The sequence below is a fragment of the Podarcis muralis genome, chromosome 9 (assembly GCF_964188315.1).
Source record: "Podarcis muralis chromosome 9, rPodMur119.hap1.1, whole genome shotgun sequence".
In the NCBI taxonomy this organism is placed as follows: domain Eukaryota; kingdom Metazoa; phylum Chordata; class Lepidosauria; order Squamata; family Lacertidae; genus Podarcis; species Podarcis muralis.
In genome coordinates, this window is record NC_135663.1 from 39,158,794 (window position 1) to 39,184,565 (window position 25,772).

The 25,772-nt window shown below is 40.1% G+C and overlaps 1 protein-coding gene across 6 annotated transcripts in view; it reads right to left on the reverse strand.

The window, feature by feature from the left end:
• The window catches only part of LRBA (LPS responsive beige-like anchor protein), a 359,792-nt gene that overhangs the window by 262,964 nt on the left and 71,056 nt on the right, over nucleotides 1-25,772 (reverse strand). For all 6 annotated transcript variants that reach the window (XM_028742867.2, XM_028742869.2, XM_028742865.2 and 3 more), the window contains 9 exons: nucleotides 20,633-21,643; nucleotides 19,738-19,913; nucleotides 18,020-18,173; nucleotides 16,607-16,787; nucleotides 14,674-14,804; nucleotides 13,718-13,825; nucleotides 11,841-11,988; nucleotides 10,063-10,510; nucleotides 3,611-3,741 (listed from right to left, as the gene is read on the reverse strand). In XM_028742867.2, the coding sequence (XP_028598700.2) occupies nucleotides 3,611-3,741; nucleotides 10,063-10,510; nucleotides 11,841-11,988; nucleotides 13,718-13,825; nucleotides 14,674-14,804; nucleotides 16,607-16,787; nucleotides 18,020-18,173; nucleotides 19,738-19,913; nucleotides 20,633-21,643 (2,488 nt within the window). The remainder of the gene's footprint in view (nucleotides 1-3,610; nucleotides 3,742-10,062; nucleotides 10,511-11,840; nucleotides 11,989-13,717; nucleotides 13,826-14,673; nucleotides 14,805-16,606; nucleotides 16,788-18,019; nucleotides 18,174-19,737; nucleotides 19,914-20,632; nucleotides 21,644-25,772) is intronic.

Genomic DNA, 25,772 nt, shown 5'->3' on the forward strand with positions numbered 1-25,772 from the left:
CATTTGTGAAAAAATACAAATCTGAAATAGTCAGCATATAAAATTGCTAGAATGCTAGTATATGACTGACAATTTCAACAGTAGCATTTAAAATGTTTTTTAATTTGCCAAATATAGATATTACCACACATTTCAGAAGGCAAACCAGTAAGTCCAAAAATATGTTTTATTGGGTTTCAGGTTTTTTAGTTGTTAACAATCCTGACCTATCAAGATATAACTATAAATTTAAAAGAAATAATGTTAAGCTATCTAAAATATCAGCCCTTGATTTTGGACATTCAGAATAAGCAATACGGCTTTTAGTTACTCTAACTAGCTGAACAAATAGGTTTATGATAGAAAACCTGGCACACTTCCAGCTAAAATTAAGTTTTTTATTGTGGCACATGCTGCTTCAAGTTACATTTCCCATGCAGCTAGAATCAGCTGAATAAATGCAGCAGTGAAACTCATCTGTACTTTACCTTGGAAAAGGAAAGAGAGTCCACACAATGGTCTCACCCCCAAAGTAAGCCCCCAATCAAGGCCTGTATCTTGGCAGTGATCTTAAATGATTATCACTGAATTATACTAGTTACAGATAGGTAGCCGTGTTGGTCTGCCATAGTCAAAACAAAAAAAAAATTCCTTCCAGTAGCACCTTAAAGACCAACTAAGTTAGTTCTTGGTATGAGCTTTCATGTGCATGCACACTTCTTCAGATACACAAGAAGAAGTGTGCATGCACACGAAAGCTCATACCAAGAACTTAGTTGGTCTTTAAGGTGCTACTGGAAGGAATCTTTTTTGTTTCGAATTATACTAGTTATCTCAATAGTGGCACTGGTTTGTCTAGCTCAGTGGTTTTCATAAAAAATTCTCTGAGCCACACTTTCAGAATAAAAATTTGCTCATGCCACACCAATATTTTTATTGACAAGAAATGGGAAACAAAAGGAAACAAGAACTAGAAGTGTTAGATTTATAACACAGAACACAACTACTTTATAATATGATCATGAGACATCCAGAAAGTATAAAACAATGCAGCTATATAGGAACACGAATCATTCCCAAAATATAATATTGATTGTCCTTAAATCTTCCAGCCACAATTGCCACCCTCTCCTGCCACACCAGTATGGCACATCACACCCTTTGAGAACCACTGGTCTAGCCAGAACATTTGAAAACAACCATCTGCTTTAAACAGAGGTTGATGACATCAAATTAAGCTGAATACAAAGAAATGCTACACAAACTGGGGGGGGGGGGGACATAGCAAATGATTTTTATGGAAAATCCATGTGTGTCATGCTTGTGGATTAGTGATTTTGCTTTTTAATTTGAATTGTGGGTCACTGTTGGACAGACTCTCTGACTTTTTGATAGCAAGAAAATAAAATGTTGTCCACCAGGGAAATTTCCCCAAAAGCACTTTTAAACAACAACAAATATTCTAATGAGGCCTATAATCTCAATCTTTTTAAAACTGTAATCCAAGGCAACATATTTATTTCAGCAAACAAGATCATTTAAAAATGGGCAAAGAACAAAAATGCCAGTTACATGTTATTCTGCAGAAGACTTCAAAGCAGTATTTCATGTAAAAGCACTTTGGATAAGGACTAAATGTAGTTTTCAACTACAGGTTTCATTTAAGGGATAGCTTTTGTGCATTTAGAGGAAAAGAGACATTTCAGAAGCATGTTTTCATCTAAAACACACATGCAAGTAAGTGCGGTAGCTACTTCAAACATGTGGAACCAAAGTGACTTATCTCTCTTATCCTTTCACTGATAAACTGGCTCCTTCAAACTGACAGTTTTACAGACATTTGCAAGGACATAAAAGAAAATGCAAATAGATCATCTGTCTCGCACCCTTCTAGTGAAAGCTTATTGTTTATTCAAGGTCCCCAAGGGTCTAAACAAATAATGTCTCTAGCAATAAACTGTCCTTAAAAGGAAGTGCTGCTCCCAAAATGCTTGCATGTCTTTGAATGTACATATGCAAAGAAAAGTGATACCTAATGTGCAGTTTAATGACAAGGCCACAGCTACTAGAAAAAGCCGCCCCCGCCTCCCTTGTCTAACAAAGTCCAGCAAGGATCAGAAACAAAGGATTTCTTTTTTAAAAGGAGTATCTAGTTAAGCAATGATTTGGTTTCCTTGCTGAAAACTTTCTGGGCCAGTCTACAGGGAGTAAACAAAGAAAAAATTAAACTACTAAAGATAAATTATTATTTACTTTAAAAAAAGAAATCCTTTTCTCTATACCAAGAACTGCACAGCGTTATTTTGCTGCAAAAACCTTCCAAGCAAGCAGGACAACATTAAGGAAACCCTATGGGGCACAATCATTACTCTTCAGCATAACTCAGCAGCAGAATTGCCTAACCCTCAGCCTTGGCCCTCCAGATATTTTTGGCAACAACTCCCATGATCCCTAGCTAGCAGGACCAGTGGTCAGGGTTGATGGGAATTGTAGTCTCAAAACATCTGGAGGGCCAAGGTTGAGGAACCCTGGCCTAACCCACTGTTGGCCAAACTTGGCCCTCCAGCTGTTTTGGGACTACAACTCCCATCATCTCTGTCACAGTCCAGTTCATGGGCGATCGAAGTCCCGGCCGGGGATGTCAGGACCAGGGGCAAGCTGGCAGGGTGGGAGCAGGAACGGGGGTCCAGAAGTCAGGAGCCAAGAGTCTGAGGGTCAGAGAGCCGGGAGTCAAGAAGCCAAGGGTCAGGAAGCAAGGAGTCAAGAAGTCAAGGGTCTGAGGATCAAGAAGCAGGGAGTCAAGAAGCCGAGGTTCAAGGATCAGGAAGCAAGAAGCCAAACGCAGCAAGGCAGGAAGCATGTTGCTGTGGCAAAGAGCCGAAGGGAAATGCTGACCTTATATCCCCTCCCAGCTCTTGCCAACAGGTGCTGTGAGTTACCAATTGGCCTCACCTGTGAGGCCACACCTTGCCTCTTCAGAACAAACTTAGGAAGGCCCCAGTCCTGCAAAGTCCTATTGGAAACAGGGCCTGGCTCCTGCATGCACACCTGACGATCTCTAGCTAACAGGACCAGTGGTCAGGGATGATGGGAAATGTAGTCCCAAAACAGCTGGAGGGCCGAGTTTGGCCACCACTGCCAAACCATCAGTTTGGAATGTTCAGTTTTACACATTCATTGCATGAAGCCCAGGCATCGCCTCGTGAGCTGGCATTTATGTTCTGGGGACACCATACCTTCCTTACCTACTTGTTACTGGAGAAACTGCAACTGTTCCCCTAGGTGGCATTTTCACTGCCATTCAGAATGTGGCTGCGTAAGTGAGCCATGTGTGGTAAAGCACCTGCTTTGCATGATGACAGTTCTAGCTCAGTCCCTAGCGTTGCCAGGCAGCGATGCCAAGTTCCTTGCCTGAGACTCTGGAAAGGTGTTGCAAATAGACAATTCCAGGTAGATGGACCAACTGGCCATCCAAAGTGGCTTATGTAACCCACCTCATCTAAAGCATCTGAGCATCATGGTTTCTGGGGTGGTGAGTGAGGGACTTAGCAAATGAACCATAAATAAGAACTACAGCACATTTATTTGCAATTTTGCTTTCCACAATTCATCTCCACTTCTCCTCACTTACCAGGAGAACCTCCCATTGCATCTGGAGCTTGGGCAGAATCCAAAGAAGAAACCACACTGACAGCATTTCTGGGCAAATTTATAGTGGATGTAGAGGCAGCCACAGACTTCTTTGGTGCCACGACAACACTCCTATGAGGGGAGAGAAAAAACATACAGTTCAAGAACCCTTGAATGTTTAAGGATATCTGAGTATAGTGTTATGATATTCCAAATTCCAATTTCTGCAAACCAAAAGCTTTCAGCCAGGTTTGAAGGTTCACATATTACCAAATAAATAAATAAGAATTAAAAAATTGTCCCGTAGCACCTTAGAGACCAACTACGACATTACCAGTTTTACTTCTTGCAAGGCTATTGTTATAGAAAGTATGATAACATCCCACATTTTTATATTAACTGCTCCAAAAGAATAGTAAACAAAAAATGCTGTTTGTTAGAGCATAGCAGTCACCACTGGAGGCAGTGCTACTTCAAAAATTTAAACACTTCTGCTTAAAGTATATTAAGAGAAGTACAATAGGAGAATACACATAAGAAGACTAAATCTCTTCCTTAGAATCTTCAGTTCCTTGGTAACTCATTGCAGAAATGACCTAAGAAATCAATGGCCTGTTTGCATTAATACGTCTCACATGATTACTCAAAACTGAATACAACTCCTGTTTCAGGCATCAGGGAAAAGAATATCTTTTGCATTACTAAGACATAATTATGACAAACCAATTTCAATTAAACAGTAATGCTTTATTCCAAACACCTAAAAGGCCCAGTTAAACATACGCTAAAGACACTTTTAATTGCAAGTTAGCTCCATAAACATGCAAAACCTCAGCTAATGAGCTAAAGACTAAAGCTGATATATTGTGCACTCCCAGAGCAGTGCTTCCTTTTAATTACCTGGTGTTAACTATAAGCCAAAAGTCTTCAACATTCAATTTATTTAATCACATCTTCTGTTGACAGTACTGTAAGTACAGGTTGAACGTATTCCCTTAATAGCATTAAAATATATTCAGTTTCTAAATAAAGTGTGTTAAAACTAGCTCCAAGTTCACATACGATATATAAAAAACTTTTCAACACTTTATAAATGTAATTTTAAAAAGACAATTTTTCATTCTTCTCATTTTAAGTCCCAGTTATTATTATAATAACACTAAACCATATCCTTGATTAACTAACTGTTCTGAACACTATTCACTATAGACATGGCAGCGTGTGCCATATCATTATAAGGGTGACTGCTAATGTTAACTATACTCTAAAAGATGGAAGCAACAGCCACCTGAGCCCCAAGCCAAGAGAATGTGTTTAAAACCATGAATTCTTCTCACATATACGTAGAGTTGCACTGAAGAACTGCACTGCATAAGGAAACTAATACCAATGTGCATGTGAACTCTGGACCTGATCCTAAATTCACAAATGAGTAGCACAGAATTAAATTAAATGTGTACATAAAGACTAGGGTCATAGCTAGCCAAATTCAGTATCCTGATACTCAGAATTTATGTCTGAATTAAAAACAGAAATGAGGTGATTACAATAAGGATGATCAAATATGCAGCAAAAATTAGAACCTTTTAAGAACACTGGTGGGGGATTTAATATATATTTCTGCATTAAGTGTCAACTAAGGGATTGGCTCTTCTGGGTAGAATCCAGAAGAGACCTGTAACTAATTTGGTTAGAAACACCAAATTTTCCCCTTAGTATCCACTCTTAAGAACAGAGCATTTTGGAGCTAGTTGTTTGACTAAACTCTCACCAGTTTCCTTAAGAAATGCCTTTACTGAGATGCCTTTCCAAGTGATGCCCACTGCAGTCTTGGATGGCTGCAACAACAAGGCCCCATATGCAGACAAGACTTTGTATTTGTCGTCAACCTCAGATGGAAGACATCACTCAGTATCTGTTACTCTGCCCCTTATATAAAGACCCAAGAGATCACTTTCTAAAACCTTTGTTCATACAAGCAAGCAAGCACACCCTGGCAGAAATAATAATAATAATAATAATAATAATAATAATAATAATAATAATAATAATAATAATAATAATAATAATTTATTATTTGTATCCCGCCCATCTGGCTGGGTTTCCCCAGCCACTCTGGGCGGCTTCCAACAAAGATGAAAGATACACTAAAATGTCACATATTAAAAACTTCCCTGAACAGGGCTGCCTTCAGATGTCTTTTGAATGTCAGGTAGTTGTTTATCGCTTTGACATCTGATGGGAGGGCGTTCCACAGGGCGGGCGCCACTACCGAGAAGGCCCTCTGCCTGGTTCCCTGTAACTTGGCCTCTCGCAGTGAGGGAACCGCCAGAAGGCCCTCGGAACTGGACCTCAGTGTCCGGGCAGAATGATGGGGGAGGAGACGCTCCTTCAGATATACTGGACCGAGGCCGTTTAGGGCTTTAAAGGTCAGCACCAACACTTTGAATTGTGCTCGGAAACGTACTGGGAGCCAATGTAGGTCTTTCAAGACTGGTGTTATATGGTCTCGGCGGCCGCTCCCAGTCACCAGTCTAGCTGCCGCATTCTGGATTAGTTGTAGTTTCCGGGTCACCTTCAAAGGTAGCCCCACGTAGAGCGCATTGCAGTAGTCCAAGCAGGAGATAACCAGAGCATGTACCACTCTGGCGAGACAGTCTGCAGGCAGCTAGGGTCTCAGCCTACGTACCAGATGGAGCTGGTAAACAGCTGCCCTGGATACAGATTTGACCTGTGCCTCCATGGACAGCTGTGAGTCCAAAATGACTCCCAGGCTGCGCACCTGGTCCTTCAGGGGCACAGTTACCCCATTCAGGACCAGGGAATCCTCCACACCTGCCCGCCTCCTGTCCCCCAAAAACAGTACTTCTGTCTTGTCAGGATTCAACCTCAATGGTTTTGCCATTTCATTTAAAATGGTTTTGCCATTTTATTGTCATTCATATGGTGAATGACAATAAAAGCTTTGTAGCACACCAAGTGGCTCTCTATGCACTGGCTGCAAAAAAAAATAAAATAAAAAAAAAATCAGGAAAAATGAGTTAGATAAAATCACTATAAATTGTTGAAATCAAGCTGGATCTGAGTTTGTTCTGGCAACTTCTGTCTTTTACATCATTGATGTTAGCAACTTGGATTTTAAAAGCGGGGAAATTCATTAGAATTGGAGCTGTAAGAGATGCTGGAGGGAAACTGTTTTAATACTCAGGAACTTGGCAAAATCTTTGCAGCATTTTCTCTTATGGATATATTTTTCATGCTATTTTATGAATAGTATTGCTTAATACAAGTTTGTCATGGCCTTTGGCTAGATCAATAAACTTATGAACTGAACTGAAATATATTTCTAGGTACAGTATATACATTTATTTTCTCTATCCATTTCAGTTTGGTTTTAGAGTAGGATACAGTACAGAGACAGTGATGGTGACATTTGTGAATAATCTGCGTATCCGGAGAGTCCACTGTATACCTAAAATCCTTTGCTTGTCAGGGGGCTACCTCACATTTTGTTCAAAAATATTGTTTTGCAGAGGTAGCTACCATAGAATTGACAAAATTTTCAAAAGTAGGGGTTCTGTGGCTTGGCTTTTGAAAAATAAGGAGTCCTCAATAATTAGCTAGCTGAGAATCACTGAATTATTCATTTATTACTTGTATTATTAAATATATTAAATCCCCCACGGTAAGGCAATGAGTGCTGCTGTTTTATTTAAAGGGCAGGCTTGAAAAAACTGTTGGTGGTGCAGAGTAGGAGCTTGAAGGGTACTCCTTTGAATATCACTTCATCCAACTAATGAATTATAAAAAGAGAGAAAACTTCAGTGTGAGCATCCAGTATCCCAAAGGTCGGATGCAATCTCGTGCACCACATGCAGGAAATCTGAAGCAGCCCTGAGGGTGCAAAGTGAAACCTAGAGACTAAACTGTACAGTGGCAGGAGGATATCAGTATGGTCAGGAACTGGATCAGCATGGGGTAACATTTAAAAGGCCCCTGACTTTGACCTTTTCATTCTCTCTGAACAGCGCTTGCAGATGTTACAACTTTCTGCACCTGTCCCTTGTCCACAAAACCCGCCACAACACTCAGCAAATACAAGTATATGCCAAAACCCTCTGCAGAAAAACCAGCAACATACACTTGGGAGTCTTCCTGGGCTGGACTGGTTGGAAGGAGCCTGGCCTGTATGAAGGTGAAAGGTCAGTCACAGAGCACTGAAAATTAGTGCGGCTCTTTAGACAGAGAATAGGTGTGGAGAGGTAATAGGGGCTGGTTTTACTCTACTAGTTCAAAAACAGTCAGCCCAATCTTTGATTGCACCTCTGTAGGAGTAAGCTTAACGAAGAAACAAGGCAGCACACATTTGAAACTTGTTAAAATTGTTAATAAGCCACATGCAACATGTAAAGGGTGAAGGATGGTGGTTAAAGTCACCCTTGTGCATTTTGTCAATTTGCCACTCCTAATCTGACATGACAAAGGAATAAAAGAACAATGTCATAGTTCAGTTAGTTTCTAGCATTTGACAGAGACTAATGGTCTCATGCCTTTGAGGGAGGAGCCTATAAAGCCTTCACCATATATATATATTTATTTATTTATTTATTAAGTTAAAAAATGAAACCTATAAAATTGGAGAGCATGTGTGCTTTTCGAACAAGTTTTCACTGCACAGAGCAGTCAATGTTGCAGCTTTCTCTCATCTTTACTTCCTAAAAACAAAACAAAAACCATAAACAGTGCTGACCTTATAAAATATGGGTTTTAGTCACAATTAAACAGAATCATATTATTCATCAGGACTATTTAACTACCAATGTCTTTACAGTAACAACAACAGCAACAAAAAAGTAGTTTTGTTCCTGAAAGGTTACAGAGGACAAAACACTGCAAATAGACTGCTAATTCAGTGTCTCTACTGGCTTAATGAAAGAGTCAGACCAGGCCTTGAACTTTTATCAAGATAAATCCCTGTCACCCACTAATCACCAGACTGGATCTTCACATAAGATAAAAGAGTAATTTTTGGCATGGGAATGAGCGCACACACCTTGTTGTTTGCAAAAACCCACAACCTGGCACTCTTTCAGCAAGGTTTCACTCACATAGCTGTTACTGTATACTCTCCAGCTATGCCTGGAAAGTTGATAATCCTTAAGATATGAGGAGAGTTTTGATTTCTGACACAACATTCCTGAGATAAATGCAGGATCAGAGAGATGCTTTGAAAGTCCCAGAGATGCTTTGCCGTAAAACTGCTACATGGAGGGGGAAAACTTTTAACAAGGTGTCTTTTCCAACTCACCCACCTCTCCACCCCCCACAGGAAAAAAATGAAAAACATGAACTCACTGGGCTTTGTGTTCTGCACCAGACAATACATTAAATATAAACCAGACACACTAAGTTATACAGAGCATCCTGAAGTCTGCTTGTCCAAAGTTTCCCACTGTAATGTTAGTATATTGGTGTGTCCCTGGAGATGAAAACCTCTTTTTGAATGTAGCTCCAGTTTCCTGAATACAAGGTCATAACCTATTCTATCCACCCTCACCCCAGAACTGCAACAGACCCTTAGATGTCATCTGAAAGAAAACATGTTTTCCCACCAAATTTACAGCATCAAGACTGGATGACTTTAAAACTGATAGCTGCAGGTTTTTTTAGCTGTTCACATTTTTAAATAGGTGTTCTGTACCCACAAATGTCTTGATTACCTTCTCTAATCTATAAAATGTTTTGGATTCAGGATCTTAAGAAGATCCATGTTACACTTAACAAGTGCATAGTGTATTAAAATAAATCTTAAGAGTAAAAGGTTGTAACTTGTGACCATAGAATGGAAAAAGTAAGAGCAAGACATCATTCATAAATGTATTTTTGAGTCTACAGTCACTGACGTCATTCAGTCTTTGCTACATTAAACTGAGCACTTGCTAGCACAGCTAGATCAAGAGATGATTTGGCAAAGGGCTATGAATATAAAGAAGTGAGTATCATTGATACTGAGGACCGGACATTATGTAAGGGAGACACAGACAGCTGCAGGATACGGCATGTGGTACAAAACTGATTACGCTGTATGGGATGGCTATACCATGATGCAATCTTGAACTAAGTGGAGGCTGGGGGCCATAGAGTCGGTCACGACTGGACCTAATGGTCAGGGGTCCCTTTAACTTAAGTGTAATGTTAAGTAAAATTGGATGCTAGAATGAAATCAATCCCCTGAAAATGTCTGACATATTGTTTTAGTTTAGAATTATCTGCATTGTTACGTCAAATAATTTTTTCTACAGAATTGTGTAAAATTATTTGCAGAGACTCTGAAGCAAACAGTCCCAAACAATGTTTATGCTGCTATCACAACACCAGATTATTATTTTAAAAAAAAACCTCACATTGTTCACAGTTTTAAGTAAAATAGATTTAAAATGCAATATTTCTTACCTGTCAAAGGATCGAAACTGTACAGGCTGTTCGGCAGCACCATCCCCAAGGATTCCAAGAAAAGCTGGTGGAAGAACTGCCGGGTCAACTGTGGCCCCATCTGCAGGAGCACTGACCAAACTTCTTAGGATATCTTTCACATTGACATTTTTTGCCGTTTGCACAGAGGATGCAGTTTTAGTGTCCATCTCAGTCTGCACTTCACTTCTGCTTTCTTGAGATTTATTGACTTCTGAAGAAAGCGTACACAGTACTTCACTGATTGCATCTGGGCCTGCAATGACGCTTTGTATTTCTGCTTCTGTAGCAGCTTCAGAACTGTGGTCTAATCCGGAATGTGCTTCCTCCTCAATACCTGAATCTCTTCTTTGCACAGACGCAACACTTTCCAACTCCTCGGCAGGTAGGGGAGCCACGGCGGTAGTAGCTGCAGGTGGGTTTTCTGCATCTTGAAAGATACACAGAAGGAAATTGTCATCAGAAGTTTACATTAAGGTTCCAGCAATATGTTTCTCAACAAACGTCAGTTTATAATGAAAAGAGGTTTCAAAAAAGGAGATACCACAGAGAGAAACAGTAGTTTACACCAGGGGTAGGCAACCTAAGGCCCAGGGGCCATACGCAGCCCAATCGCCTTCTCAATCTGGCCCACGGATGGTCCGGGAATCAGCATGTTTTTACATGAGTAGAATGTGTGCTTTTATTTAAAATGCATCTCTGGTTTATTTGTGGGGCATAGGAATTCGTTCATCCCCCCCTCAAAAAAATATAGCCCAGCCCCCCACAAGGTCTGAGGGACGGTGGACCGGCCCCCTGCTGAAAAAGTTTGCTGACCCCGGTTTACACTTTCATTCCAACCACATTTACTCAAAATCAAGGGGACGCCTGTTGTGCTAGTCACACCAATGAAGCAGGAGGTATCAGCATGTGTTGTGTGTCGGAGCCCTTAAGAGGAGCATTCACACACTCACTTGGGCACACGCAGGGATGGAAGGGTATAGGTGGGCAGACATGCCAAAATAACAGAATAAAACACAGCAGAAAACACAATTCAGTAAAATGTGTAAATATGCTGATATGGCCTTTTAGCCATTTGCATTTGGAAGCACCTCCACACCAAACTGTCCTCCATTTTGGCCCAAAGCGCCAAAATGTGAATATAAGTATTTTTATCAATTCAGCAGTCATTATATTGTTATCATTCCATCACTGATCCATTATGACCGAAATGACTGGGGGGAATGAAGCATTTTGTTAATATCCTGCCATACTTTCCCCATCAAAAATGGAAATGTGCTAAACCAAGTCATGTATAAAAGGAATTTTTAAAGATGAAGAATCCTATTGGAAGTTTACCACTAACACAGTATTATCATCACAAGGAACGCCAACAAAAATATTAAAAATTAATGTTCTGGGCAGTAAACAAAAGCATCTATAAAAAATAAATTCTGCCTAATAGTTAACTAGCCCTGAGGGATACTTGGGAACAAATTCTGTATTTAAAAGTAGTAATTAGAGGAGACTTCTTACATCAATTTTCAAAAACAGTATATTAAATCTAGTAAGCGTTTTGATTCTGTACTTTTAAAACACACACACACACACACACACACACACACACACACTCCGTGAGGTGTACATCTGTTAGATCTTTATGTTCTCATCAGAACCACTTTCACAGAGCCTATGGACAAGTATACATTTCAGAATATTTACATATACATATAGTTTGAATAGAATCTACAGTGGTCTTAAAAGCCTGAATTGTCACTAACCTGTTGTTGCAGGCTTGAGTGACTGAACAGACTGAGGCCGCCTACGTTCATCCTGAGGTTCCAATATGTCTCTATATTTTGATACCATGAGGACGGAGATGAAATATACTACTGCCAAAGCCAAGAATTGTGCCTGTTTGCTATCCTCCTGTAAAAATAAATGAATACAGCCTATCAAATTCCATTCTAATCGGAATATTATGCTATCACCTGTTACAAACTTATTTCTTTAAGTGAAGCACTAGAAGCAGTTACAATGTCATTGTAGATTATGTATAAATAATCATCATTTGACAGCAGTAAAACCTCTTAATTACTAGCACTCAAAGCTTGATCTACATAGGCATATTCAGGAAGAAGGATTCTGAGCTAGTAGCATAGACTGTTTACTTCAGCTCTCCCTTTTGCATACATGGAATTTCTCGCATTAAGAAACTAGTACACAAGGGAGAAAAATTCTACCCCAGTCTTCCCCATATTGTGCTAGCTTTCTGCTTGCACTGAGTTTTAAAAACAACTCAATGGACTAACCAAAACTGTGATCATCTGTTGAGTGCTTAAGTTCTTCTGCCACATTCTGCAATAAATCCAGACCCTACTTCATAAAGAAGATTACCTCACTGAGTTTACCCAACATGGTACTTTCAAATGTTGTTGGACTACAATGCCTATCATCCCTGATCATTGGCCCTGCTGGCTGGATGCTGTAGTCCAGCAAGTTCTAGAGGTCATCAAGTTGGGGGACGCTGGTCTAACATATCAAAAATATTGTAAGAAATAAAGATATAAAAAAGGTAACTAGATGTTTAAAATATTGTTAGATGCAGTTACTGAGAAACTCTATTTAACTAGAACTCTGCACATGTCTCAGAACAACATGTGTGATTTGGCTTTCCCCTGAGGAACTGATCCCAGTTCATACCAGTTATGCAGGAATTGGTTATATTTATAATCAAATCCCAGAAATCAATGCAGTATCCAACATAGACAACATGTGATGCAGCTATCAATCAGTCCTCAGGAATGAATGGATTCCACCCAATAGCATATCCTGTTGTGATCAAACCAAGTAATCGTTTTTTCTTTGCTTTTTTAATAACAAGGCTATGATCATCTTATTAAAAATAAGATTTGATTGACAGAGACAAACTTGTGACATTGTTTTAATCCTTAGCTGATGATCCAGGATGACCCATGAAACCTCATCATCTGAGCCTTTTATTATGATATTCAAGTCTAACTCAGCCCTTCATGAAATCCCTTAAAAAAATTAAATTCATGATAATTTATTCCTATAACTAAGTGCCCATCATAGCCCCAGGTTGTTCAGTCTTCCACCTGGGAGACTGCTAAACAGGTTCATTCTCCCTCAGCAAGACTGTTCCACCCTTTTTTCCAGGTCATATTTTTGGGATCTCACCAGAAGGCTGATCTACACTCCCATTTTTCCAAATGCTCCAATGATATAAAATGGTGCAGCACTACAAGCAAGAACCAGCATTTACCCTGGAAGCAAATTTTGAGTTAAGTAATTTAACAATCTGGAATTGGGAATGGAGTATGGACAGATTACACATGCTATCCTCAGGAATAAAAGCAATACACTGGAAAATTCACATTCCATGAACTAGGGAAAGGACACAGTATATATGAAGTTGAAACCACCTGCAGGGACAACAGTTTATGGAAAACTTAAGCCTTTCATCCTGACCCCAAATTCTTGGTCTGCTATTCCCACAGAGTTTTATGATTCTCTTAGACACTCCATTAGATTTTAACACCACAGGAAACTGCATAAGGACATTGGCTTAGAAAATCAGGCTGCAAAAAAAAACCACACAAAAAAAACAGTAGGTAGGAGAAAATTGCTAACTCACTATATCTCTGAATACCACTGCTCGCAGTCGGTTAATATCCATATCCTGTAGGAGTCTGTCAATATCCCTTATTGGAGAAATCCCTCCAGTCACAATATCAACTGGGCTCTGTTTAGAATAAAAGAGTTTGTATATTACTTTGTTTTGATAAGCACAAAGGATGGCCCAAAGCTATCATTTCCACAACATTACAAAACCACCATTACCGAGGGTCCGTCCAGACTTCCTTTTTAGTTGTGCAATCACGATTATTTGTGCTAACAAGGACAGTACTTGGGCTGGTCACATACAATCATGATTTCAATAGTTTGCGATTGCAAATGTTTCAAGATGGACATGTTGCTTCGTTTCTAATTTGTTTATGTCTCACAACTTCCTTCTGTTATCCTGTAACTTTTATACCACAATTTTTTTTTGGGGGGGGGGGTGTTGTTTTGTACTGTAGTGCAAGACTGCCTCTCCAGATGGCAATAATGCAATAACACTGGGAAAGAATTGCAGGACACCTAATAAAGTGGAATGATGTGTGGATGTTCCAGTATAAATCCACCACTAATGCACCATTACGGCATCAATGACATGTTGCAGAAACGCCCACAAAAAAATCCCATCAGTCTGGAAGGGCCCCTAGGGACTGGCGTTACACACAAATCAAGTACAATGACAGATACTCAAGATTGTACCTAAGAAAGAAAACTGGGCAAGGAATCTAGAAACATTGAGGACAGATCTTTTGTTCTTTGCTCTCCCCCTTCACATTCACCCTCCCAAGCAACTGCATTCGTAAGTTAAACAACTTATATATACAACTTAAAATGAATGCTCATGTTATTCAAATGCCCTGTTTTTCTCTGTAATGACTACAGTGCCATAAGAAAGCTCCAGAGACTTATCCATCAGGTCACAGAGATAACAGTATCAACATCTGCCTACGTTTAATGTCAGAAGATACTTGCCTTTGCTCCAGACCTTCCTGCTGCTATCAGGCTTTGTACTGTTTTCTGACACTTAACATTTTCTCCGCTAGGCTTCATTAGTGCCTGTTGCTGCTGACATTCCAAGCAATTTCTGACTGCCACAGCACACACTGAAATGAAAGGATACATAGCAAGTCTAAAGTATAAACACTGCTGAATCTGCATGCCTACTGCTGCAGAAAGATAAGTGTCAATTTTCCCAAAACTAATATATAAACAAACCCTTTTTGAGGGGGGGGGGAGAGAAAAGTCACAGCTCATATTGAGTACACTTCTGTTTGCTTCTATTCAATAATCCAACAAAGTTTAAGAAATATTACATTAAAAAATCCTGGCACTGTTTTGTTACTTGTGGGGTGATGAAAAGTTTCACAAGGCTGTAATTTCACCTACATTGGGTTGGTTCCAGACTTCCCCATAGACCAGGCATGGCCAAACTTGGCCTCCAGATGTCTTGGGACTACAACTTCCATCATCCCTAGCTAACAGGACCAGTGGTCAGGGATGATGGGAATTGTATTGATGATGGGAATCCCAAAACATCTGAAGGGCCAAGTTTGGCCATGCCTGCCATAGACAGAGATCTGGTCACAGGATAACTCTTGCTAGGTAAAGGTAAAGGGACCCCTGACCATTAGGTCCAGTCGTGACCGACTCTGGGGTTGCAGCGCTCATCTCGCTTTACTGGCCGAGGGAGCCAGTGTACAGCTTCCGGGTCATGTGGCCAGCATGACTAAGCTGCTTCTGGTGAACCAGAGCAGTGCACAGAAACGCCGTTTACCTTCCCGCCGGAGCGGTATCTATTTATCTACTTGCAATTTGACGTGCTTTCAAACTGCTAGTTTGGCAGGAGCAGGGACCAAGCAATGGGAGCTCACCCCATTGCGGGGATTCAAACCGCCGACCTTCTGATCGGCAAGTCCTAGGCTCTGTGGTTTAACCTACAGCGCCACCCATGTCCCTTAACTCTTGCTAGAGCAGGGCAAAAAGCAATATCCCAAGATTTCTCCCCCACAAGCAGCCTCCTGAAAAAACTGTGGAATATTGTGAGCAGCAGCATGGCAGACAGCAGAAGAAATGGGGGAAACCGGGAAAAATAATGTTTCCTGCATTTTTCCTCCAACAAGAGCCTCTGGTGGAGCTCAGTCCCATTTACAAATTGAAGGAATCCTTCCATTCACAGAAGGGCAACTCTGGGTCCATCCAATATATATTACTATATAATGATACTGTAAGGATAACATGAGAGGTCTCTACTCTAAGCCAGTATCTCAAGAACTAGATTTAGGCATTTTTTTTACAATATCAGCTACACAATGAAAGTCAGGTTATTAGTTGCAAAATTAATCTAAGCCAGGTATATTAGTACAAAGGTTTAGGATCAAAGTTTATTCATCCTTGTTTCTTTTGTTGTTGCTGTTAGATTGCTCCATTCTTAAAGATATCAGCCTCAAATACATGCAAACTCTTAGGATGACTTAACTTCCACCTAAATTGTCCTTAGTCACAGGAAATGATCTGAAGGCAAACAAATGAAAGTTCAACCAATCTTACTTATGCTGGGGATAGCTCAGTTGGCAGAGCATGACTTTAATCTCAGGGTTGTGAATTCGAATCCCATGTTGGGCAAGTTTCCTGCATTGCAGGGGGGTGGACTAGATGACACTCATGGTCCCTTCTTTTTGCCCAACATGGGCTTGAACCCATGATCCTGAGCTTAAGAATCTCATGCCTTCCGACTGAGCTATCCCTTCAGTCTAATTCTAGCCTTAGAAAATATCTCATTGTTCTTAGGAAGTTTTATATTATTTCATACTAAACCTGAGTCTACCTCAGGTAGCACACAGAATGAGTTCTCATAAAAACCCTACTCAACAAAATGTATTTTAATGCTTTGCAGTTATCTGCTTACCAAGCCGAAGACACTGTCGTAAAATTCCACCAGATGACATATTTTTCTCCGACTCAATTTCTGTAAATCCGAGGGAGCTTGCAAATATTAACACATCCACAAGGCTAATTAATCTTTGGAGGAATGCTACAGAAGCTTCTATGGATAGTCCTTGAGTTGGCTCAATGTTTTCCAATTCATGCTGCATAGTGGAACATTAAAGGACAGCTTTTATTTCTATACATTAATTAGACATCATCACTATTACTTGGTGTGTGTTGATACTGGAAGTGGCCCCTTGAAATTTCTCATGTCACTTGACCAGGAATCTAATAAGGTGGGGATGTGAGGAGTGGATAAATCCAATTAACACAAGTTTGAAAACAACCACTTGTTTAGTCACTGACCTCCAGAGGATCAAGGCAGAATTATTTTAAAATGAAGAGTTCGTCCTTTACCTCAAGTGACTAGCAAGGAGGCCTGTCTTTTTTGGGGGTGGGGGGGTGAGGGGTGGGGGGCTAGTAATCAGAAAGTTAAGAAATAGGAAAATAAACGCAATGGTTCAAATCATGACATTGGGCACACATGGTTTGCAATTTTGGTTTGAAAGGCAAGCGCAAGGCAAGCACCATTACATCCAACAGACACAGGTTTTCTGTTTGGATGTAATGGTAAATTATAGCTTGCCATGAAAGGAGCCAGTGAGATTCACTCTGATCTGAACTGTAGTTTAGCATTACATGTGAGCTTAGCCAAATGCACCAAACTTTCTCTGAAAAGATAGGGTAGAAATAAAGAGAGGATCTTTCCCAGGGATGGCAGAACTATGCAAGCTATTAGCTTAGTCAGGGTTCCCAAACTACTGGGACCTCCTAAAGAGGTCCACCAGGGTAATTTTGAGGTGCCCCAAACCATCTCTCCCCCAAAGGCATAGTCTCTGGCCAAAGCAAAAATGGTTATTGTACCAACAAAAGTAGCACTTTCACAAAAGTAGGGAAACATTGGGGGGTGGGGTGGAACAGGCCACCAATTACTGGCTGGTACTTCAGACCAAAATTCCTTCCTTGAACAGACATGAGCACCCAACAGCTGTGCAGACAGTAAGCAGCACCAGAACACTAAGCAAAAGGGTGAAGGGCAGCAGTGAAGGCATAGCAGCAAATTGGCAGGGTGGTGGTGGTACTGACCACTAAATAGGTTAGAATTGGACCAGATGGAGATGATCTTACTAAGCCATCTTGTCCAGTACCATAGAGGAGTAGATTGCAGTCAACACCACACAGCCAGGTTGCCCTGTGCTGCCCCACAGACCAGCTCCCCTTCCTCATTCTTAGCTCAGTCGGAACATGGCAGTCAGTGTACTATAATTCAAAGCACATGGTGAAGCATCCTCCCACAAGTCACCACTTCTACATTAGAAAGTGAATTTCTTACGGTAGCAGATGTAGCAGCAGAAAGCAAAGGTAATATGCCACCACAAGCCATAATCATATTATCCATCACTTGAGAGATGAGATGAATTGTGTTATGTACAAAGATGACATTATCACTGCTATTGACGAAGTCCATCACAGTCTTGGCAGAGTGGCTGATCAAAATGAAAAACACAGTATAAAAATGCAGGATTCATGCAGTTTCAGTTGCACATTTATGAAGTGTTTATTTGTCATTATTTTTTAGTCATATACCAGCAGAAATCTATCCAATAGCTAGGAACTACACACCAGGATCCTAAACTGTCAATGCACCTTCTTCTTGACCTGAAAATGCCCTTTCCTTATGCTTCTAATCCTCTCCAGAACACAGACTGGCAACTGTGTCTAAGTGTGTGGTGAATAATTATTTATTATTATGAAGTCTGATTATCTACTGCAGCAAAAGACACTGTATAAATCATCAAAGAAGTTTCCCTTGAGATATAAACTAGATCTGAACTCAAGTCTCTTAAGAGGAAACTAGTATCTTACGAAGAACTCACAAACCTCCCTTTTTAAGCAAAAAACGATTGTAAAGATATAAAACATTTTTTTAAAAAATCCTGTTTCAACAACTTAAACACATTAGCTTCCTCCCATGGCATTGGCCTCTATCATCCCTTCCTCACAGCACCTATATTGTATATGCTAGTACAAAAACACTACACATTTTATATCTTACCAAACATCGGCTTATATTTAAATAATGGGACAACAGACAAGGTGAGATTAGACAAGTATGCTCCCAGAGTCTATAGTGCACAATTTCCCCCTTCCCAAATATTATAGATGGCACCATTTAAACAGCACCCTTCATGCAGCATGGGACATATCCTGGGCTGACTCTGATCTTTCTTGTAGTAACAGCTCAAACCAACATTCAGTATTATTTTTAATAGAGCAAGGAAGAAAACAACAGCAGCTTACGTGCTAGTATGTTTGATAAACTGTGGAGGGAGTAGCATTAATCCTCACCCCCCCTTCCAAAAACATGCTCACACCCACATCCTAAGTTAAAGGATTCCTTTCTCCTTGCAAGACAGCTTGCGAAGTTGAAGTTCCTGCATTTACGAAGGTTGCATAGAAGGCAAAATTCAACTAAGCAAAGCACCTGCAGCACTGAGATGGGATAATCTACACTTCAGAAGACTGTAATATGCATATTTATTTAAATATAATAAATTAAAAGTCAGGTGATCAATCAACTAATATCTGTTCACAGCCCAAATGACTGGGACATGCACATAAATAAGAGTTTACTAATATTCTCTGCAGTTTTATTTTACAGTTTAACCATTCAAAATGTAAAAAAAAAAAAAAAGGGGGTAAAGGACCCCTGACAGTTAAGTCCAGTCGCGAACGACTCTGGGGTTGCATCGCTCATCTCACTTTACCGGCCGAGGGAGTCAACGTTTGTCCACAGACAGTTCTTCCGGGTCATGTGGCCAGCATGACTAAGCCGCTTCTGGCAAAACCAGAGCAGTGCACGGAAACGCTGTTTACCTTCCCGCCAGAGCAGTACCTATTTATCTACTTGCACCCAACCTTCCGATCGGCAAGCCCAAGGCTCAGTGCTTTACACCACAGCGCCACCCACAGTCTGTCCTATTTCTTTAATTAGCAGAGATCATTATGCTGAGGAATCTAATGCCTAAGATTTCAGAGAAAGCACATTACCTTCTCCACATCTGTACATCTGTTTCTATTGAAAACAGTAGGTCTGTGAGTAAGCGTTGATGCATTTGTGACCATCGGAATTCAGGAATACGAAACATGGTAGACCTAGAATCCCTTCTCTGTCCATCTGAGGCAGCTCCTGTGCCTTGGCCTGCTGCATCTTGCTGTCTTGATGTCTATACAAATAAAATATATGGAAACATTCATGTTAAAAGTTCAAATTGAAATATTCCAGAAGACCTCAAACCTAAAAAGTTTGTATAGCTCTAAAATGTAAAATTATGTCTAACTAATTCTACAAAGTGGGAACTACATTTAATAAGTCAAAAATGGCAACTAGTTTATACCGATTCTACACACTACAGAGCAATTGTACCACCATTTCTGCCAGCCAAGACAAGCATAAGCAGCAGCTGCTACACCTTACCACATAGGGTGAATATATTGCTGCTGACTGTGATCTCCCTCCTTTGAGGAAGTATGGTGTAGGATGATGGTTTTCCATTGGAAGATGTCTCTGCAGGAGGGAAGCACTTAAGTCCATCACTATTTAAATATTAAATCAGTAAGCATCACTGACCTGGATGCTAAAAGTATGATGAGAGAGTGATGCACATCTTACGCCAATTCTTGTTTAACTGATAAAAAATGATGTTATGTAGAGACTCTGACTCTGATCTCAATATTTGTAGCCAATGATCAAATTTATTTTTACAGCTCTATAGGGTTAGACCAACTCTTTTCCAGCTAAGTGTTGGTTGTCAATATGAAATACATACCTACTAAGAAGAGAACTGTGGTCTTTTAAAAAAAAGTTACGTAAATTGATCAAACACCTTAAAATCCTGCAATATACTTAACATTTTTGATGAAGTAACTGAGGTACAGAACCTACCTCAGGGAGGGAATGAAGAGGTTGATTTACTTCCAGGCTGGTGCTGGACTTTAACTCTAATCTTTCAGTATCTGATGCCACACTGGAAACATCAAGCTTTGCTATTTTCTTGTCTGAAACCACCACCGTTTCTGAAATATGTGGCTGCATATCATCTACCGTTGTTTTGGTTTGAAGGTTATCAGTATTGTGTTCATCTGCCTTCTCTGTAATATCTGCATTTGGTTGAGCTTTCGTATCACTGATTTCAGAAGCACTGGTCTCTGGCAAAGCATCTGATTCTTGTCCTGTTTCCACAGATGCATCAGCAACTTTGGGTTCTAAAGCAACTGAAACTGGTTCTTCCAATGTAGCAGTATCCTGCTGTATTGCTGGTGCTGCCTGCCTTTCAGACAAGGTATGATCTTTACTGAGTTTAGGAGCACATTCCTCTGAGGTAAAAGGTAGGCTGCTTTCCTCTTTCAAATCAACAAAATCTTCTTCCTCTTCCTCCTCCACTTCTGGTGTTAGTTTTTCTAATATTTCTGGGCTTTCAAGTGTGTCTCCTTCAACATTTTGTGAAGGGGATTGTGCAATGGCAGCTACTGTCTCTTCCTCATGATTTGCTTCAGTGGTTTCAGAAGCAGCTTCTGAATCTTGCTTTATTGCTTCAGCCTTCAGGGGAAGTTCTAAGCAAGGTGCTTTACTTAGATCAGGAGTTCTCCAACCATTTTCTCCTTCTGTTTGCTTTTCTGCGTTCATTTCCGAGTTAGCTTGTTTTTCAAAATCAGGTGATGTACCTTCAGCGTTCAGAGTGCTGTTTTCTACATTACCATTCCCAACATCATTTGCAGAAGTACCAGCTTCTTTTATTTCCAGATGCTGCTGCCTTCCTGTAACTTCAGCCTCCCTGCTGGTTCCTGAGATACTTCTAATTAGAGTTGATGGACCAGGACCAGAGTCTTCATCTCCTTTTTCTTGATATTCCCTGAACATTTGAGAAAGGCTCTCCTTGTGTATTTCAAAAGTTACCTTTGAAAAGAATGATTTCAGTTCTGTAAATGTTTAAAACTTACAACGTATCCTACAAATTCTGCTATAAAGCCCCCCCCCCAATGGATAGGTCTACAACTTCGCACAGTGATCTTAAATATTTGTAATTATCACTGCATAATGCAAGATAACCGAGTGCTGACCCTTATAGTATTAATGCAGATTGAATCATTAAATGTTATTGACTTTTTGATATTTTATTTACACAGAGTTTAAATTTAGAACCCATTTCAGTATTCAAGACAACCTTTACACATAAACACAGTCATTTAAATTGCATACAGTCGTACCTTGGAAGTTGAACGGAATCCGTTCCGGAAGTCCGTTTGACTTCCAAAACGTTTGGAAACCAAAGTGCGGCTTCCAATTAGCTGCAGGAACACTCACTTCCGGGTTTGAAGCGTTCGAGTACCAAGGCGTTCCGGATCCAAAGTATGACTGTAGTTACAATCACATGGAAAGGGAGAACTGGGCTGCCCTGCCATTATATCTCAGCAAACCCACACTGCCTACACACTAGAGATCACATAAGCAACAGGGAAACTGCCAGGTAGTATTCCATACTGTGGAACCCTGTACAATCCCTGTAAAATCTGCAGGCTCCTTACTATAGATGTGATCTTAAACAATTGACACTATTTAGGTGGCCAAAGGAAGCCTTGTAAATCAGTCCACTAAAGTTAATAGCCTGCTGGAAGCTGGTAGAGAAATGCATTTCTGTGCTGGATACAGAGGAGAGGGCATCCTCTGGCATCCTATTTGGTTTCTTTATAGCAAAGGAGCAAAGGAGAGATGAGTAAGGTAAAGAGGATTGTTCTGGCCCACTCACTCACCAACATACAGTTACATGGCAAACTAGGCAAGTGACTACATTAAAGGCGGTTAAGGGACTTTAAATGATACTAACGACAGGCAACTCCCCATTTACGCAGGGGTTACGTTCCGAAGCACCATGTGCAGCAGCAGATGTGCGTAAGCCCCCCCCCTTGCGGTGCCAAAAACGGCACACATGTCAGTGATTGTGCGCAAATGGGGAGGTGCCTGTACATCGGGAATTGAACTCACTGAATTTCTCACAACAGAGGTATATACTGTAAGTGGATAACTTATTAAAATAGAAGAATTAGATGCTTGTACTCAGAATATACTAAAGCACAAAGGTATTTTTCTTAAATTCAACCAAGCACACATGTATTTTTTCACGAATTTGTTATTTTTGTGCTATATATAACACTACAGTAACAATTCAGGTGACATGCTGGAGACATGATAATGTCAATGTAGTATGAATAATTTCCCTGAGAAAAATTTGAGTTATTCATATTGCATATTCAATCACCAACATCAGAGAAAATAGATGGGGTGAAAGTAAAGTAAAATCTCTTAGGTAGATACACACACCCCTGATTGAACATAAGGCAAAGGCTGTTTGTTAAACGAAAGCAAATCAGTATTTTGCTTCTAGTTCCTATCATGCATTCATACTCTTCCATTTAGTTCACTCTATCTTTTCTATGTCAGCAATATATTTTTCATTCATTCCGACAAAGGTGTGATGAGTTGAAAGATTTATAGCTCAGGTTTTTAAGATTCATTTCCCAAAGAGATGCCCTAAGCCCTGCAGAGTTTTTCCATCAGCTAACTTAGTATCTGCAGCATTAAATATTCCCTTAGGCAAACTAGTCTCAGAACAGTAAGCTTTGTCAAAGATATTCATGGACACCTTTTCATTCAGTAACACATTACATATTCTTCACTTGGTTCTTATAAGAAAGAGTGTGCCCGCCTAGTGTACAGAATAATACCAAGGAGCAGAAAAAGTGCCAGAATATTTTCTTTTTTATAAAACCACAAATTCCATTGCAAAATATATAGCATGTAAGATTCCCCCCTTCAGAATGAACTATACATAAAAGGATACAAAAAGGACAATAGTCCATCACTAATTAGATTAAAATCTGGCTTTGAGGGGGGGTGCATACACACACACACACACACACACACACACACATTCATTTTTCAATTAAAAACTCTCAAGACAGGATGTAGTTTATTAACTCATGATAAATTGGGGGGGGGGGGAGGAGACCCAGATATTCTCAGATAGGCTGCCTTATACAAAGTCAGAACATTGGAATGTCTACCCTGACTTGTAGAGGTTCCACAAATCAACTACTCCGACTTATTTCATTGCTTAGACTGTGAATCATCTTGTTATAATTTTGCCTGTCTATTTGCACACATGCAGTTTATAGTTAAAAAGTGACTGTTGTCTATGAGGCTCTCCTAGACATTCTTGGAGCTTCTGTAATGAATTGTTAGCTAAAGGAGAAGACACAAAAGGCTGATAGGATCTCAAGGATCTGCTTGGGAAAGCCTCACTTGCTTGTGATCTTGGGCAAGAATAATAAGGGCTGGGAAATGTGTGGAATGTTGGGCAGGACAGAGCCCCTGGAAGTGATTCTTGAGAGCTCATATTCCCTGCCCTGCCATTTGAGATCCTTTAAGTGGAGATGCCAGGTATTCTGCCCATGAAGCATAGCTTGTTTCTTAGGGTTTACACTGATTGGCAGCAGCTCTCTGAGGTTTCAAGCCAGAGCCTTTTCCAGCCATACTTTGAGGTTCCAGGGGAGTGAACGAAGGACCATTTGTATGCAGAGCTTATGCTTTACCACTGAGCTATATTAAAATAGGGGTTTTAATATAGTAAAGAACCTACATCAAGAATGGGGAAATGTGGCCCGGTCCAGATGTTGTTAACTCCCACCATTCCTGACTTCTGGCTATGCTGACTGAGGTTCTTGGGAGTTGTAATCCAGTAATATCCAGCGGGCTGAGATAAGCCACTGATGAAGAGGCTTGTGAAGTGCTTCACACACAGCTACTGGAAAGTTGACTTGAGTTGCCAGTAAACCTCCAAGGTCAAGTACCTTTAGTTTTCTCTATGACTTGCCACAGATACAAAATTTCAGAGAGTCATGTTTTTCCTGTATTTGCCCTAACAAACTGGTATTGTGGCATAAGCTTTCATGGACCAGCTTTCACCTCAAGTAGGTGCCCCTACTTCAGTAGGCTCTAGTTCACACAAAAAACTTCTGTCTTAACAAATCTTTAACAAGTCTTTAAACTTGCAGCAACAATCTGAAAGTTGTAATGTTAGCCAAGAGAGTTTCACATTTACCTGTATCTGGCCTTTTTATATCTCCCTCTAGGTGTTTGCTGCTGTGAAGCTGGTAATTCACAATTAATTACCAAATATTGCTTTAAATTAGCAAGCTAAAAGGCCATTCATTAATCTTCACCATCATTTGATGCCTAATCCATAGCCATTTGCAACATTTGGAAAGCTCCTCTATGCACTACTAGTTAAAGACAGTTGCAAGCTAATAAATACAACATTCCCTTCTGCCATTAATTTTAACTTAATTTGACATTCAACATTCACTAATTGCTAGACATGAAGATTAGAATGCACTGTACAAAAAGGTTATAGTGACATATTCTGTATTAGAACTACAGTGCACATTGATCAAAAAGTAGCTATTTATTAAGATTTCACATTTGTTATTCCCCATATCTTATGCTTATATCACATTTCTACAATGAGGTCAAGACTCAAGGAGAAAGGGAGGCTGGTTGTTCAGCCAAGCAACAGAACACCTTTTTTTTGTATGTAACAAGGTTTACTGGAAATTAGCTCCTGTGCTGCTAAACTCCATCAATAAGCTATTCATAATTCCAGCAAATGTTGCTATTTTTTATCCTAATGAGAGCTTTATTGACTTGTTTTTCCACCCTCCTAGGAGCAACGCTAACAGTTCAGGCCTGGAAACTCTCTACACCATTCAGAAAACAAATCAACTTTGACTGGAGGCACCAATACCTGCTGATATCAATCCCAGGGAAATGAATCCGTCAAAGAGGAACAGAGGTACTGTACACACAAAAGCCTTTGCACATTCTGGCACCTTCCCCAGCATAACAAATCATTTGGCCCCCATACTGGCAAGCTTCTTACAACACAGATCAAAAGACTGTATTAAGTCCAAGCCATTTAGCTTAACTGTCAAAACACAAATGAAGTTACTTTTTTCATATATATATATAT